The following is a 15,556-nucleotide window of genomic DNA, read 5'->3' on the forward strand; positions in this document are numbered from 1 at the left end:
GAGCAGAAAGCGGAGCAGAGGGCTGAGCGCTCAGGAAGACTGACGTGTGCGCTTGGGCTGTGCAAGGCTGTGGACACTTGCTTTATTTTCAAACAGGTACGGAAATGAAATCAGGAGCTGGTATTCAAGCAGGTATGGAAATCATGAGCTGACGGTGAATGTGAATTGTCCCCAGCCATTATCACACCTGAGGACCCAGCGTCCTCCTCCTGGCCCGGCAGCTTTCTGGCAGGGCAGGCAGGGCCGGGCAGGGCTGGGCAGGGCAGGGCAGGGCAGGAAGGAGTGTAGGAAAGCTGCAGGGCAGTGATTGGGAAGCTGGAGCGGTCCAGTCTCCGCTCTGCCACTGACCCGCTCTGCCAACCGACACTGCCTTTCTGTGCCCCCGCTCCCCAGCCACTGAGAGGGCGATAATATTACGCAGCCGTGTTTTAAAGTGCTGCGAAAGGGACCGCTTAAGTGCTATTACGGGACCAAAAAGAGGGAGTAATACAAGTTTCCAGGGTCATTTGCAGACATGGGCTTGTCTCAGCATCTTGGGAGAGTGCTATAGGCAGCACCCATCGCAGCCAGAGCAGGGCTGAATGGACGTTGGGGCAGATGCTGCGGGATGTGCTGCCCTTGTGCCTTCCTCGTCCTCTGCACCAGAGCGGGGCTCATGGGGGAGCGTGTAGCCAGAAAACTGCTCCTCCTCAGCTCTCCCTTGTCTTCGGGACGCTGTTTACCATCCCAGCTGCTGGTCCCTGTCACTGTGTCCCTTTGCTTTCACCTTTTATTGCAGCCCAGGAGAGCCCCGGCCACATTCCCCACCCCGTTCCCTGCATGATTCTCCATCACCTTCAAGCAGCATCATTCACCATCGCTGCCTGCTTCTCACTCAGCTCTGCATCGCAGATCCCACTGCCCCAAAGCTGAGAGCCAGCAAGCACTCCCAGGGACCCCAGGCTCCCATCTCTTCACCCTTTCGCTCCATATTCCCTTGGGACAGCCAAAAAAAATCCCACAATGAGTTAGGAGCCCTGCCTAGCAGGTGGCCTCAGACTACCTGGAGAAAAAAAAAAATTCCCAGTTTCTTCTTGCTGTGGTTCATCTGGTGTGCGAAGATGCCGGTTTTAGGATGAGCTCCTCCGTGCAGCTTGAGGCTGCAGCGCTCAAGGGCACTTGCCTTTTCATCGGGGGCCCCAGGGGAATTCCTGTACGGTGGTGGTGAGCACTCTCGGCAGATTTGGTGGTCTACTCGGTGCTCCGTGAGTCGTATCACCAGTGGCCCAGCTCAAAAATTCCTGAGCAAGCCAGAAAAGCATCAGCATAAACCACCAACCGAATCACTTGCAACGACAAGCTAAGCGGGGAAGATTAAAGGCTCTTTTTAGATCAAGTGTGAGCAGAAGAGCTAAACTCAACCAGCAGCATTTTTTTATCCCCCTGCAGTTCCCAAAGTAGGGCTCAGGACCCATGAGGCCCCATGGCCACTGCTAAAGGGTACCATGAGTTTTGTAACTCCCCTGCCCCAGCCGGGATTGGATAACACTGAAGAAACCCTTTGCTGGCTACACGGGAAAGCTGCTGGTGGAATTAGGACTCCTCCCAGTCCCACCAGTAAGGAGGTGTGCCCCTTAGGAAGACTAAAAGGCACAGGCAGGATCTGTGATCTCAGGTCCAGGATGAAATTCGTGGTCACCACCAGTCCCACACCAGTGGAGCCTGAGAAATGGTTTCTTTATCACCCAGTCGAGTGGCAGCCATGAGGCTGCCGGGCTTTGCTTCTCAGCTAGATTACTGGTGGGCCAGCAGCGTTCCTGTTCCCCACCTGCACAGGCGAGGAGGAAAAAGGACCGCCTCTCCGCATCCATTTTTCCCTAAATTTATCCCATCCATTTCCAAGGCGGGGGCCCCAAGGAGAAAACATGCGTTGGAGATGTGCAGGAAAGCCGTGAGGACACACTCACCTGGCGTAGCCTGGAAAGGGTTACCCCTCTTTTGGCCCGCTGTGGGTTCACGAGAGCCTGTGGGGTGCTTAGAAAGAACAGGAGTGGGGACCTATAGATACCTGCTGCTTTTGGGGAGAGGGTCTTCAGGATGCGGTTTACCATCCCCGCCAAGGAAGGCAACTTGCGGTACCCACGGCTTCGGGGTCCTGCGAGTGGGGGTGCTGCCCGTCGCTGCCCGGCAATGCCCCAGAGAGCAGGCACCAACCCAAGGCTCGCCCTGAAGCAGGAGCTGTGCTTTGAGGGACCGGAGGAACCCAGCAGGGAGATAACAAGGCTCTTGGGCTGCGAATCTGACCCTGTCACCGTAAACGCGATTCCAGATTCCACCCTCCCCACACCTCGCAAGCCGCTGCCTGGATCCGCGCAAATAAATCAGCTTTGCCGGCTGAGCCGTGGTCTGCAATCCCCACCGGGAACCCAACTACAAAGTTATTGTAGACAGAAGGATGCGAGCACGTAACCCCTGCTCTGCAGCAAGCTCCGCTCCCCCGAGCTGCCTCCCGCAGCCCCCTGCCTGCACGTCCCCACCGCGCAGCCCTCGCCCACCACCACTGCTCAACCCCAGCCCAGGCCATCCCTCCTGTCCCAGTCCTCGGAGCACCCTCGGGGGTTCGGGGAAGGAAGACAGAGTCGATAAGGCAAGGGGGAAGGCAGGAGATTGGGATATAAAGCAGGCAGGGGCTGTGAATGATGGCTCTTGGGTTAATTCATCCATATATACTTACCAGCGCCTGCTGAGACAGCCGAGCTGCGCCTCTGGCAGGCAGGCTCCGTGCCCGACCCCATCCCTCCATCCCGGCTCTAACCTCTCTCCCAGCCTGCTCCGATGCCATTTCTCTTTCTTGATAATATTAACACGTCGTCTTCTTTTGCACTTTTCATCCTTTAGAGATACTCACTCATTAACCCGCAGGGCGCTATCGAGAGCAGTTGTGAACCTGCTCTTCTGGCTTCCTCCCAGGGGAAACTGAGGCACAGAGAGATCAGGGCTTGCACGAGTCGCAGCGCACACCAGCGTCCCACAGGCAGCCTGTGCCAGCGTCACCCACGCAGGGACGAGGGAGCAGGGAAGGAGGTCCATTTGGCCCCAAAACCCTCCCCAGGCTTATCACCGAGCCGCTTTCCAGTAGCCGGGGGTGGGTCCCTTGGGGAAAAGCCACATCTCCAGCCTTCATCCCGGCTTCATGCTCCCTCTCCTTCCTCTTGCAGAGTCAGTGCCGATGGCGGTGATCATCGGAGTGGCCGTGGGGGCCGGCGTGGCATTCCTGGTGTTGATGGCCACCATCGTCGCCTTCTGCTGCGCCCGTTCCCAGAGGAGTAAGTGTCTCGCCCGGCCCCGCTGCATCCCTTCGGGCAGGGCTGGGGCTAAAACCTTGGTGGGGGGCGAATAGAGTGGGTCACAAAGAAATTAGAAGCCGAATTTACTGTGTGCTGGTGCGATCCGCTCCTCGTGTTGGTCTACCAAATGTTCGGCTGCTAACGGTAGCCCTGCGGGAAAAGGAAAGAGTTTCGGAGCACGTGGAAAAATATGCCCAGGTAAACGTTAAGCCCCGTTAGCAGCACAGGCAGCTCGGGAGGGGTGTCCTGGGGGCAAAAGGACTGCTCCTCATCCCTCCCTTGGAGAAATCTGGTGTCCAAGAGGGAGAAGCATCCTCACCGTGCCAAAAACCCTCCTCGGTTTGTGCCCTCTGTTCTGCTTCTGGTTTAATTCCGTTTTTCTCGACATAAAATGTGTGTTTCCTAGTGGGAAATTACAGCCAGTCGAGGGGTTTTACATGAGACACGTGGGTTTTGAAGCCTGGCTGTGGTGGGAATACAAGTTAAAGCGACATTAGAGACGCAGGTGGAAGAGAAGGAGGGGTAAACAGCGTGGCATCGTGTTGCCTCATTAAAAAGACACCGGGAAATTAAAGGAGGATTGTTGGCTAAATGAAAAGGCATCAAACCAGGAGGGAGAAGAGCGTGATCGTCTGGAGCATCTCAGGCCACCGGGGAGAAGAGGAGACACTCGATGGTGCTCCCGGCTCGGGAGACGCGTGGTACGGATGCCGGGATGCCAAGTTCTCTGTGTTCACGTGCCAGAAAACCCAGTTATTTTCTTTTCTTTTTATTTTTCCCTCTCTTGATCATTTGCAAAGCAATCAAAGACACCAGGTTCCTCCTGGATTTGGGTATGAACGCACGGCCTCCCGCGGCAGAAATGTGTTTAATTTTACGAGCGATAGTGATGCCTCTCCCTGGTTTATCCCGGTTTTTTTGAACTCTTGCAGCCTCCATTAGTAAGTATTAACAAATTACATGAGGGGCAGTCATTAATCTTGCTTGGGGGGGAGGATTCCTGACGGACAGGCCCCGAGACCAAGCCAGTTGGATGTTATGGAGATCATTCAGCGGCGACTCAAGCTCCTGGAGGAAGCCAAGCCGTGTGAGCGGGCCAATGCTCGGTCACAGTCAGCCACGCTTTCCCCACGCCGTGTCATTCGGAGCAGGGGAGAGCGTGTGCTTCGTTGTTTTCCTCTCATTTGACATAACCAGATGGTGCGGGGTTCTTTACAGGACGTACAATTCAACAGTAATGCCGTGACAACAGGTCAAAGACGTGGTGCCAGGAGCTGCTAAAACAGGGTCCCTCCTTGGTTTTGGGGGGAAATTGGGAGCATCAGCAGCTAAACCAGCAGCAAGTGAGCATTAGGGAGGTAGAAACACCAGGCTGAGAAGGTGAGGAAAGGACTTTCATCATGGTTAGTGGTATGACATCAGAGGTATTACAGAGATCAGCTCAGGAGTGATGGAGCCAGCAGAACATTTGGATGTCAGGAGAGGGACTCGTTTCCTACCAGGATGACTGCAGATTCCTCTCCCAAGACAAATACCAGAGCATTGTTGCATCATTTAAAACAACAACCTGCAAACAAAACCTGCCGGCAGGCTGCGGGGACGGCTCCGCACGGCTCCCAGCAGAGGGGACAAGGTGACCCGCAGGAACTCTGGAGGAGGCATCTCCTGGTGGCTGCAACCAGCCACCGGCCGCAACTAATGGCACCGGGGGAGGCAATTCCTGGCCTTGCTTTGGTGACATGCAGCAAAAAAATGTACCGGTTGCAGACATCGAGCCTGGAGGCTCTGGAAAAGAGAAAAAAAAAAGACTTTTCTGCACATCTGTTGTTGTATCTTTGGTGACTTAACGGCCCAAAGTTATTTAAGGGGGAATGCTCCTGGGAGAGGATGTGCAAGACAGTAATTAACTTCTCCTTGTGATTAAAGACGGAGGCTCCAGCATCGGGAACGTGGTCCCAGCAAGAAAAAAACGAAAGAGCAGTAGTAACTTCCCAGCAAAACCCTTTGCCTTGCACCCTGAGACTTGGAGACGTCTGTGGGTGGCAGCCAGGCTGCAGATATCGAGGGCCCGGGACGCCGAGATGGATTAATTCAGGGATGGAGCTTCAAGCCAGCGCTGGCCGCGTAGTTCGGTTTGGTTTTACAGCCACAACCGCCGTCTCCTCCTGCGTGGTCCAGGACTGAGTGGGTGCAGTCCTGGCTCGGCAAGGCGCTGCCGGTTCCTTCGGCTGGAGGTAGATCTGACGAGCCTAGGGGTTCGCGGAGGTTTTTTGGGGCCGGGAGGGGTTGGCATGGCTGTCCTAGGAGGCGAGAGCCAGCTCAGAGGCTGGAGCCCAGCTTCAAAGCTGGGAGCTGTTTAGATCTCGCTGTTCAGATTTGCATCCGCCTCTGCTTTTCATCTCGGATTCGCCTGGCCGTTTCTGCTCCCGCTGCTCGGTGTCTTTGGTTTAATTTTGCTAAAACGACTTCTTCAAAGCACGCCTGACACCTTCAGGGGAGGCAGAGAGTCTCTCCAGAAATGTTTCTCTCTGCCCTGCATGAAAACAGGCTGCTTGGAGCAGCAGCCAGGGATGATTTTTGTCCTTCCCAAAGCCCTGGCTGCATCTTTGTTCGTTGCTTGGGCTTTTCCACGTGCAGCTGCCCCCCAAACCCGGGGAAGGCTTTTCTCAGGGGCTTCCCCGCACCAGCAAAGAGCTGTCACATCCCTCGGGAGCGGGATTTCACAAGCAGATGCTGTAGATCAGCGGTCTGGACAAACAACCCACCATCTCTTTGAGCAGTCCTGCTGCAGCCCAGACCCTGTTAATAGCACTGTGGGTACGGCAGAGACCAACCAAGCTCCCGAAGGAGTTAAAATAGAAATCTGAGCTTCCCCGAGGCAAAGGTTTCACATGCCCGTACCTTATGGCAACGGAAAACATTGCTCCCCCAAGAATTTTTCCCCGGTGTTGCCAGACGTCCTCGACAATCAGTCGGGTCCCTGAGGGTGCTCCACGATACCCAACTAACCCCTTCTCCGTCTCGCTCTTTGCCCAGATCTGAAAGGCGTGGTTTCCGCCAAGAACGATATCCGCGTGGAGATCGTCCACAAGGAGCCGGCCTCGGGCAGGGAGACGGAGGAGCACCCAACCATCAAGCAGCTGATGGTAAGGATTTTCTTCTCCCCATAAGCAATTAAGTGTTTGATGGTAATGAGCCCAGGCACATGTAGTTCAGCGCCGTAATCCCCACTCAAGGCAAAGATGCTCTTCCAAAATTCTTGCTCTTGACATACGCGTTCTCCTGCCATAAAAGCTCCTCGAGTGAAACTTTGCTAATGAGGAGGGAGAGCTGGGAGAGGTTTATTGCAGGAGCCCAGCTGCCCGCGGGGCTAATCGCAAGGCAAATTTGCCACCTCGTGCGGGGAAAGAGCTGCAAGCTGCAAGTAGCCACGCGATAGGTGAGCACAATATAATAATGAGCTCATTAGCCAGCAAGAACTGCGCTCTCCTGGACACAATTCACAGCATCGTAGGTGCAAAAATAATGTATGTGCACACACTTGGGTGCGGATTGCTGCGCCGGGGGGGCGGTGGGGCCAGCTTGGACCTGGGTCTGTAATAACCTGGGAGGTGTCACCTTCCTGAGGCCGCTGCCTTTGCCCGAGGGGACCAAACAACACAAGCAGGGCATGAGGATGATGATGGAGATCCCAGGAAATTCAGCTTCAGCCCACGGACCAGCGCATCATCGCAGCCTCTCGCCGGCGTCGCCGCTGTTCTCCGTGTCTCAGCCCCAGTTTGCCTTTGCTTCTGCTTGCTGGTGTCTTGTCGTAGGTGACAAATACAAGCCGAACAAATGGCGAGGAAAGGCGAGGCACAGAAAGCCGCACAGCCGTAAAAGGTGAGGGGAAAGAGCAGACAGGAAAGGGAGAAGGGATTGAAGAGGCTGAAGGCTGCCTGGTGCTCCAACCGTTCGGGTTTTTTGGGCAGCGCTTGTAAGCATCGGTACGCGCTGCCTGCAAATGCTGTTCGATGAATTGCCGGTGGAAAGGCAGGGCTGAGGATCACGGAGCAGGCGGAATCGATGTCTGATGGGGCACACAGCAAGGGAGCCTCGAAATGAGGAGGAGATGGAGATATGGCGTGTTATCCCAGCAGCGCTGAGGTTTCTGTCCAAGAGGCTTTGTTCCCGGCAGGGCTTTGCGCCAAGGAGTCTGCAAATCCACGGCGAGATCTGTAAGGCTTCACTCGGTGGAAGGACAGAGGAGGCTGGGACTTGGGTTTGGAGCGATCTGCTGAGAAGAGGGGGAAGGAGGAGCTTCCTCTCCATAGGCCCCTGTGCCACCATCCGTGGAGGCAGTGATCGACAGTGCCAAGCCCAGATCCGGCTTCCAAGGGAGCGGCTGAGATCAGCCCAGACGCTGCTCACGACTCAACCAACAAGCTGGAAGCACACACGAAGCCGCGGCAGAGGAGACGTATGAGCAACACTTACCACTGACGAGTAAACGAGGAAGAGGATGGTCACGAGAGGCCGGGCAGAGGATCTGAGCTTGCAGGGTGTCATGGGGGCTCATCTAGATTATTTGCCAGAGCCAGACGGTGATTTAACATCACCCGGTACCGGAGCAGCGCCGAGCCGCACTGTGCACATTTCAGTAAGGATGCTGGCAGGATGGAAATGGTGCGGAAAAAAATGATAACACTTATTTGATAGCTGGGACGAAAATGCTTTACGGGGAGAGGTTTGCAGAGCTCGTGTGTTTTAGCTTATCAGCAAGACTGCTGAGAGGTGGTTTGGTTACAGCACGGTATAAAGGGGCTACTTAAGTGCCAGCAGGGTGGGCAAAGTCGAGCAGTTTTGGATACAACATGACAGCCTGGCTGCTGGAACAGGAGAAGGTGATTGTCCCCTTCTCTTGGCCAAATCCAGGCGCTTTTCCAGAAGATCCATCAGCTGGAAATAACCCTGTTGGATCAAAGCTGTCCAAGAGGTTGGACAAGATGATCCACAGCCTCTGACCCTGACACTGGGCAGATTTGGCACTGGTTGGGACATCCTACCTGGCAGGGAGAAGACCTCAAAGCCCCTTCCCCTGCGTGGACCAGAGCCTCACCATTTTCTTCTGCCCTTGGCATGAGTGTTCCCAGCAAATACTTCCCAATTTTCTCTCTCAGTTTCTCCTCTCGGAGCCCCCGAGGGCCCCCGCTCTCCCTCATCCCCCTCCTCGCTGTTTCCAACAGCCAGTGTGAGCATCCTTCTCCAGCCATCCTTCTCCCGGGATTCGGATGCTGAACACATTCCTAAGAAGAGGGTCCGAGCAATAAAATGATGGATCAAGTTAAAAAAAAAAAAAAAATTCACCCTTGCTCACGAGCGGTGATGAGCCCTCCCGAGCAGGAGCGGGGGTGATGCACGGCACCTCACTTGCTCCCTACTCTCACCCCAAGACTTTCCTGCCCTCCTTCCTCCCCGTAGCAGCGTTATTTCCCCCCGCTGCTTCTTCATTTGCCTTCTCTATGCTTCTTGGGATATTTCCAGCCTGGGCTCAACCTCGACGACGTCCTTTGAAATGATCTCCTTGCCCTCAACGATGTTCATAACACCTTGCAGTTTAATATCAACTGCGAATTTCATTAACATGCTGGGTGCTCGCGCAGAGACATCATTAATGCAGATGTTAACGAAAAGCAGGCCACGCTCGCAAACAGCTCCCCTCTGCTTGACGCCTCGCTCCTTCACATCAGCTTTTTCGCTCCCCGTCCCGGACCTTTGGGCAAGCGCCTGAGCTCCAGCACGGCCCGACCTGCTCCTGCCAAGCTTTGGGAACGGAGATCCACCCTCTGCACCGGGGATGGGGCCTTTGCTCCTCGGGTTCCCACGGCGTCTCTGCCTTGCCAGAGCGTTTCTGGCTGCGGAGTGCCGCCGTGATTCTTTATTTCCCCCCAAAAAAATCCTATTGCACTTGTTATTTGTTATTCTCCAGCCATCTGTGACCTCCGCAGCTCTCTGTGCTTTTCACAAATAATTATTCATGCATCTATAAATTCATTAACACCTTAGGATACACGTCATGCTGTCTGATTTGCATATGTTCACATTGTCTCAGCACCGTCTCTTCCCCCTCAGCTCCCCGTTAGCTGTTCTGCCAGGCGCTGCCTACGGGCAGGGGAAAGGCGGCCAGAAAGCAAACAGCAGCCAGCGGCTGGAGGCAAAAACAGCCCCTTAACAGGTCTGATCCTGGAAAAAAAAATCAATCACAACCGCAGCTTTCTCTCTCCTGCCAGGGTGCGTTGCATCGGCGCACCAATTCGGCTGAGCCTGGTCTGTGATTAGCGGTTGAAGAGCATCGTCAGCTCTGGCGCGGCATAACCTCCTCTGTTGTCATGGCTGGGTGATTGGGTTTTATTCCTGGCTGATTGGACTCCGTGCCTCAGTTTCCCCATCTGCGAAATGGGGCTGACGATCGTAAAGGAGCCATCCCCACTGCCAGGAGCAATTGTGGTAGAGATGATCCCAAAAAGTGACTGGCATCCCAAGTCAAAGGGGGTCCTGTGTGGCTGGGTAGACCCAGGCATCGCCTTCGGTTCATATTTGGGGCGGAACAGTCAAAATAACCCGCCCAGTAGCCAAGTTGATGGTCTTTTCCTCGCTCACCTTTCTTTCCTGTCCCTATCCTGAAACCCGTCCCTCTGCTCCAAGGGATGGTCCCGGTTTGTTCACAGCCCTCAGATGCATTTTCCACTCAGGAGCTCAGCTTGGATTCCCACAGAAAAGGAAAAAAAAAATCAAAAAAATCAGAGGTGAAATTCCAGGCCAGGCTCATGTCTACTTGCAGCCCAGCTCTCACGGCATCATTTTCTCTGCCTTTCTCCCCGAGAAAAGCTCCATGTGCCCAGCAGCCGGTGCCACTGCAGCCCTGGGAAGCCCCAGCAACCCCCGAGCTGGCAGGTACAGGCTTATCTCCACTTCCCCAGGGACATTCGCCCTGCGCAAGGTCCGGATCGGAGCCAGCTTGCACCTCCATGCCATCCATCCTGGTCCAGGATGCTCAGGGCACGTCCTTCCTCCACAGCCGACACCAGCACCCGCAGCAGCTCGTGCTTCCTCCAGCCAGGGAGAAGACCCACCACGTAAGAAAAAAAAAAAAAATAATCACCATGAAGATGTTGGCAACCTTTGCTGCTCATGGCTCGGGGGTCACGGTGGAGCTGGCCCACCACAAGGTGTGGACATCGCCCAGGACTGAGCTATCCCAAGGCGGGTAACATCTTCAGGGGTAACGGGTGCTGGAGCGCCAGGCGCTGTACGAGCACAGAGAAGCTGGCATCTGCCACAGCAAGCTCCTGAGAGGGGAAGAAGGCTGCAAGAAGTACGGCAGGACATACCGCAGGCTGCCTGGCGTCGCTCCGCCACCGCCCTCGCTCACCCAAAAAGCAACGTTTTGGTGGGACGAGGCGATGCAGCTTTGTCCGGAGGCGTTGGGTGGGAGCTCACATTGCCGGACGGCGTTTGAAGGTGATAAACCCTCGGCCAGCTGGGAAAGCGCGGTGGGGTTTGGGTTTTTATGTATTTATTTGTGTGCTTGTTTCCTCACCGGCAGCCGGTCCCCACTGGGAGCAGAGGAAACCGTCGTCTCGGGAATCTGTTCGACAACATCCCTCGCCCCTGGTAGGGTTTGACCCACACGAGTTTCAACGTGCTGCTGAGCGGCATCCAATTACCTGACAAACGGGAAACGTTATAATTAAACACGGTGCAAGGGAGGGGGGAGACACCTCGCCCGGAGAGAGGGGCTCGCCCTCGAGCCTGCCGGGTCTGGATGGATGCGCAGGGACCCGGCCGGGGACTCCGGAGGGAGCAGTGTTTTAAAAAAACATATTGTCTCCGCTAATGAAAGCAAAGAATTTAATATCCGGTCTGTTGGATTCGACATCCCAGCTGAAAGCGGCTTCATTTGGTGGCGTTAAATGAGGGAGCGCTCCAGCGGGCAGAGGATTAGGAGGCACGGCGCTGGAGCTGGCCGCTCTTTTCATACTTTAAGTTCCATTTCCCTGTCTTGAGTGACCTTGAGGCATCACTTTGCTCCGCAGGGATGTGCTCCCTTGGTGGTAGGAGCCAGCACAGCAAAGCTGGTGTGATGCTTCGGAACAAGAAGGGGTCACTCTTTTGCAGCAGGGGAAACTGAGGCGAGAACCAGTGGCGATTATGGACGCGGTTCAAGGGACCGGCAAGGTTTGGACGTGGGAAATGGGGACGGCTTTACACTGCAACCGGGGTGCCCGGCCGCAGCGCGCACTGGTGTTGGGATGGCGAAGACTGCTGGCACCCAGCACTGCCAGGCGGGATCCGGTCCTAGCACGATGTTCCCGGGATCGTGCCCTTGGATTTGGCAGCACTGGCGGGAGGGGGAACAGTGGGCACGCAGCTCTAACGGGCAGCTTTGCCACCAGCCATCCGCACGGCAGCGGTGCGGCTGAAGGCCGGAAGCGTACTGATGGTGTAGCCCAGCTGGAGAAAAACCACGGCTCCGGAAAAAAGTCTGTGCGTGATGCCGGAGCGTCCCGTGCCCGTGCCAGCATCCGCAAGCGCGCCACCGGCTCGCAGCCGCGCACTCGGACATTCCTGCCCTCTTTTTTCATGTATTTCCCTCTCCTTCCCCTCCCCTGCTGCCTCTGCGTTCGTAATCCCCATTAGCAGTGGTAATGGAGTTAACTTCTGTTAACTTTCGTTAGCTCGCTCGTGTTTACCCAGCGATGGCCAAGAGAGGACTGCGAGCTAACGAGCGTCCCGCCGCTAATTAACGCCGCGAGATCGCATCAGGGCTAAGCCGCCACACAAACTTTAATAAAGATCTCGTTAATGACCAGCTGTAAATGCAGGAATTGGAAATGAAGTGATGCGGTGGCGCTTTGTGGACCGGGCTCTTGGCTTGCGCAGGGGCTCGGTGCCCTCTGACGGCGTGGGGGGGTCACTGCAGCCCCCCGAATCCATGGGGTGCAGCCGAATCTACGGCATCCTGCCCGCCCCGGGGAAAGGCAGGGTCCCCACGGGGCTCAGGGAGCATCTCGGTGCCCAGATCGCGCCAATCATCGTTGCAAGATGCACCATGAAATGGCTTAAAATACCCCGTCAAACCCGACGTAGTAATTCTAGGGTGGTTTGGCCACCGGCAGGACTGTCCCCTTGGTCCTCGTCCCCTCGCCATCTCCCGAGCTGGCCCTGACCTGGGTCACCCACGCCGAAACCCAGCCAAGTCTGAGGAGAAGCAGTTTCTCCTTTCCTTTCTGACCCCGGACCCACGAAACCCTTTAGACAGGTTTTTTTTGTGGCCGGGTGCATCCCCACCCCGTGCCTCTTGCAGTGATGGTTTAGGGAACTCTGGGTGTCGCTGGGGCCGGCGGAACAAAAAACACCCCCCCACACCCCTCCACCGTTGTAGTTTCCCTGAATTTAATCCTTGGTGACACTTGTATTTACCCTGCTAAATCAATGGCTGTTACAGGCTTTTTTTTTTTTTCCCCTAGAAAAACTCAGGTACTTTAATTTATTGCATTTAATAGCCATATCAAAGGCTTTCAGGAGCTGAACAGAAAGCGCTGCAGGGTGAATTCCCACAACCACTTACCGTTTTAAAAAGGAGAAGCGAAGTTGGGAAATAAAAGGGGTTTTTCGGGCTGATTTGGGGCTGTGATCAGGGCGGCTGCGATCCCAGTGCCGGGACAGAGAAACCGGGCTGGAGGCGCACAATCAATACAAGAGAAGATAAAAAAGGCAGCTGAGAAATTGGTTGATAATTATTCCGCTTTGCACAACTCCGCCTTGCTGAAGGAAGGGTAATTAAAGTCCTGGTCTAATTGATGTGTACCTTGCCCCCCCATCGTGGTCAGCCATCAAAGGCAAACTAATGAGGTGGAGAGAGCTGGGCGAAGGCAGCACGTCGGGGCGGCAGCATCCTTCTCCGGGGTCTGCGAAGGAGCAGTGGGAGCAAAAAAATTGACTCAACTCCAAAGGAGCTTCTCCAGCCCGTCCGTCCCCTCCTGACCCGGCACGAGGCCGGCGTGGGTAAAGCCTCCAGGACTCCAGTCTTTTGAGAAGAGTCAGTGTCGGGGGGGGTAAAAAAGGGAAGGAAAAAAAAAAATAAAATTAAGGCTTTCACATTAATTGCAGCATCATGGTAATGCCAGACCCTAGCTGGGATTTTGAGATGTTAGCCACCGCATTCAGCTTAGGAGGAAAGGATGAAAAGAAAGAAGCAGGGTGGGGGGAGAAACCCAAAACCCAACAAAAAAATATTTTGGGAGTTTGTTTTGGGCAGGTGCAGCCGCAACACTTGCCACAGGAGATTTAAATAATTCACTTTACACATCAGCCCAGCCTTTTTAGTCCTAAAAAAGAGGGGAAAGAACAACTTGTAACCCGGGGAATCGCGTGGCTTTTGGGCAGCCACCCGACACCGCCTTGCTGGAGCATCCCTGGTCAAGTCCTTTAACCTGGGTTGCATCTCTGTGCCGTGGGGCTGCCGGCAGGCGTGGGGCTCACCCCGCACGGCGTGGGGCCACGCAGCCCTGGGGCGTGGGGCGGGGACGGTCGGTGCTTGGGGATGCTGACAGCCGCCTGCGTCCTCTCCTAGATGGACCGGGGGGAGTTTCAGCAGGACTCGGTGCTGAAGCAGCTCGAGGTGCTCAAGGAGGAGGAGAAGGAGTTTCAGAACCTGAAGGTGAGCTGGACCCCGGGAACGTGTCCCCTCCGTCCCCGCCCCCGTGGGCAGACATGGCTTAAAGCCCCCCCAGGTCACTCCTGCAAGGGGGCTGCGGCCGAGGCAGTTGCACCCCGGGGTGCTGGGTGCCCATCGCCACGCTCATCCCTCGCCCGGCGTTGCTTCCTCCAGGCTTTCTGTCCTTGTACCGTGTCTCGTGGCATCGCCCTCCCGCAGGGTCTGGTACCCTCAGTGCTGTTTTCTCGTCTCAGCACCCTTTGGGGGATCAAAACAAGAGGTGTGCCAGGAGAGCGGGGTGCAAGGGGCACCCACGCCCCCCTCTGCCCCAGCTCAGAGGGGGCTGAGTGGAGCAGGATGATCGGTGGTACGGGAGGATGCTCCGATGCCGCGGGCAGGAGGGGGTGGGTGGTTGAGGGCACCCTCTCGCGCGTTGTGGGTGCACAAGCCGGGTGGGTGCCCCGAATGCCGGGACACCCAGGGAAGGTGGGCACTGCCAACCTGCCCTTTCCTGCTCCGCAGGACCCCACCAACGGCTACTACAGCGTGAACACCTTCAAGGAGCACCACTCCACCCCCACCATCTCGCTCTCGGGCTGTCCGGCGGACCTGCGCCCCGCCAGCAAGCAACGGGTGCCCACCGGCATGTCCTTCACCAACATCTACAGCACCTTGAGCGGGCAGAGCCGCCTCTACGACTACAGCCAGCGCTTCGTGCTGGGCATGGGCAGCAGCTCCATCGAGCTGTGCGAGCGCGAGTTCCAGCGCGGCTCCATGAGCGACAGCAGCTCCTTCCTCGACACCCAGTGCGACAGCAGCATCAGCAGCAGCGGCAAGCAGGACGGCTACGTGCAGTTCGACAAGGCCAGCAAGGCTTCCGCCTCCTCCTCCCATCATTCCCAATCTTCTTCCCAAAACTCAGACCCCAGCCGGCCCCTGCAGAGGCGGATGCAGACGCACGTTTGAGCCCCCCTCGGGGGACGCTCGGGACCCTCCACGCGGGCGCCGCGGCTTCGTGCTGGGACAGTCGCGCCCGTCGGGAGCAGCGGTGGGAAGAGGCTGGATCCAGCCCCCCACCCCCGGAGCGGGGCCGCGGGGTCCGGGACCGGCCGAGCATCGTTCCCCACCCCTCGCCCCGGTACACGCTAAGCACAACCCCGCCGAGGACGCCCGGGGACGTGTCCCCTCCGCGGGGCTGGGGACACCCCCGGCCGAACCACGCACCCCCCAGCCACTCGCCTCTGCTTCCCGCTGCCCTCTCCCACCCGCTCCCTTCCCTTCCTTCTTGGTGTTCGGTGTCCATAATTATAGAGTCCGTTTCGGGGGGGGGGGTTTGGGGAGGGGGGGTCCCGCCACACGGGACGGGGTTGGCGGGGCGGGGGGGAACATCGGTGGGACGGGGACCCCCCCGGGAAGGGCCTCTCCGCGCTGTATCGTGGGAGCGCAGCGCCGCGGTCAATACAAGAGGTGTTTCTCGTGGCACGCCTGGGCTGGTGGCCGCCCCGCCAGGACGCCGGCTCTGCTGGCGACG

At 56.6% G+C, this 15,556-nt stretch overlaps 1 protein-coding gene across 7 annotated transcripts in view; it reads left to right on the plus strand.

The window, feature by feature from the left end:
* Positions 1 to 15,504, plus strand: part of KIRREL3 (kirre like nephrin family adhesion molecule 3) — a 325,022-nt gene extending 309,518 nt beyond the window's left edge. For 5 of the 7 annotated variants that reach the window (XM_054803322.1, XM_054803326.1, XM_054803328.1 and 2 more), the window contains 5 exons: positions 97 to 132; positions 3,198 to 3,305; positions 6,363 to 6,472; positions 13,942 to 14,028; positions 14,548 to 15,343. In XM_054803322.1, coding sequence (XP_054659297.1) covers positions 97 to 132; positions 3,198 to 3,305; positions 6,363 to 6,472; positions 13,942 to 14,028; positions 14,548 to 14,991 — 785 coding nt within the window. In that variant the 3' untranslated portion in view covers positions 14,992 to 15,343. Of the gene's footprint in view, positions 1 to 96; positions 133 to 3,197; positions 3,306 to 6,362; positions 6,473 to 13,941; positions 14,029 to 14,547 lie in introns of all 7 variants that reach the window. The other 2 variants (XM_054803327.1, XM_054803325.1) reach the window with 2 other exon arrangements.
* Positions 15,505 to 15,556: the final 52 nt, after the last annotated feature.

The sequence above is a fragment of the Grus americana genome, chromosome 24 (genome assembly GCF_028858705.1).
Source record: "Grus americana isolate bGruAme1 chromosome 24, bGruAme1.mat, whole genome shotgun sequence".
NCBI lineage: Eukaryota > Metazoa > Chordata > Aves > Gruiformes > Gruidae > Grus > Grus americana.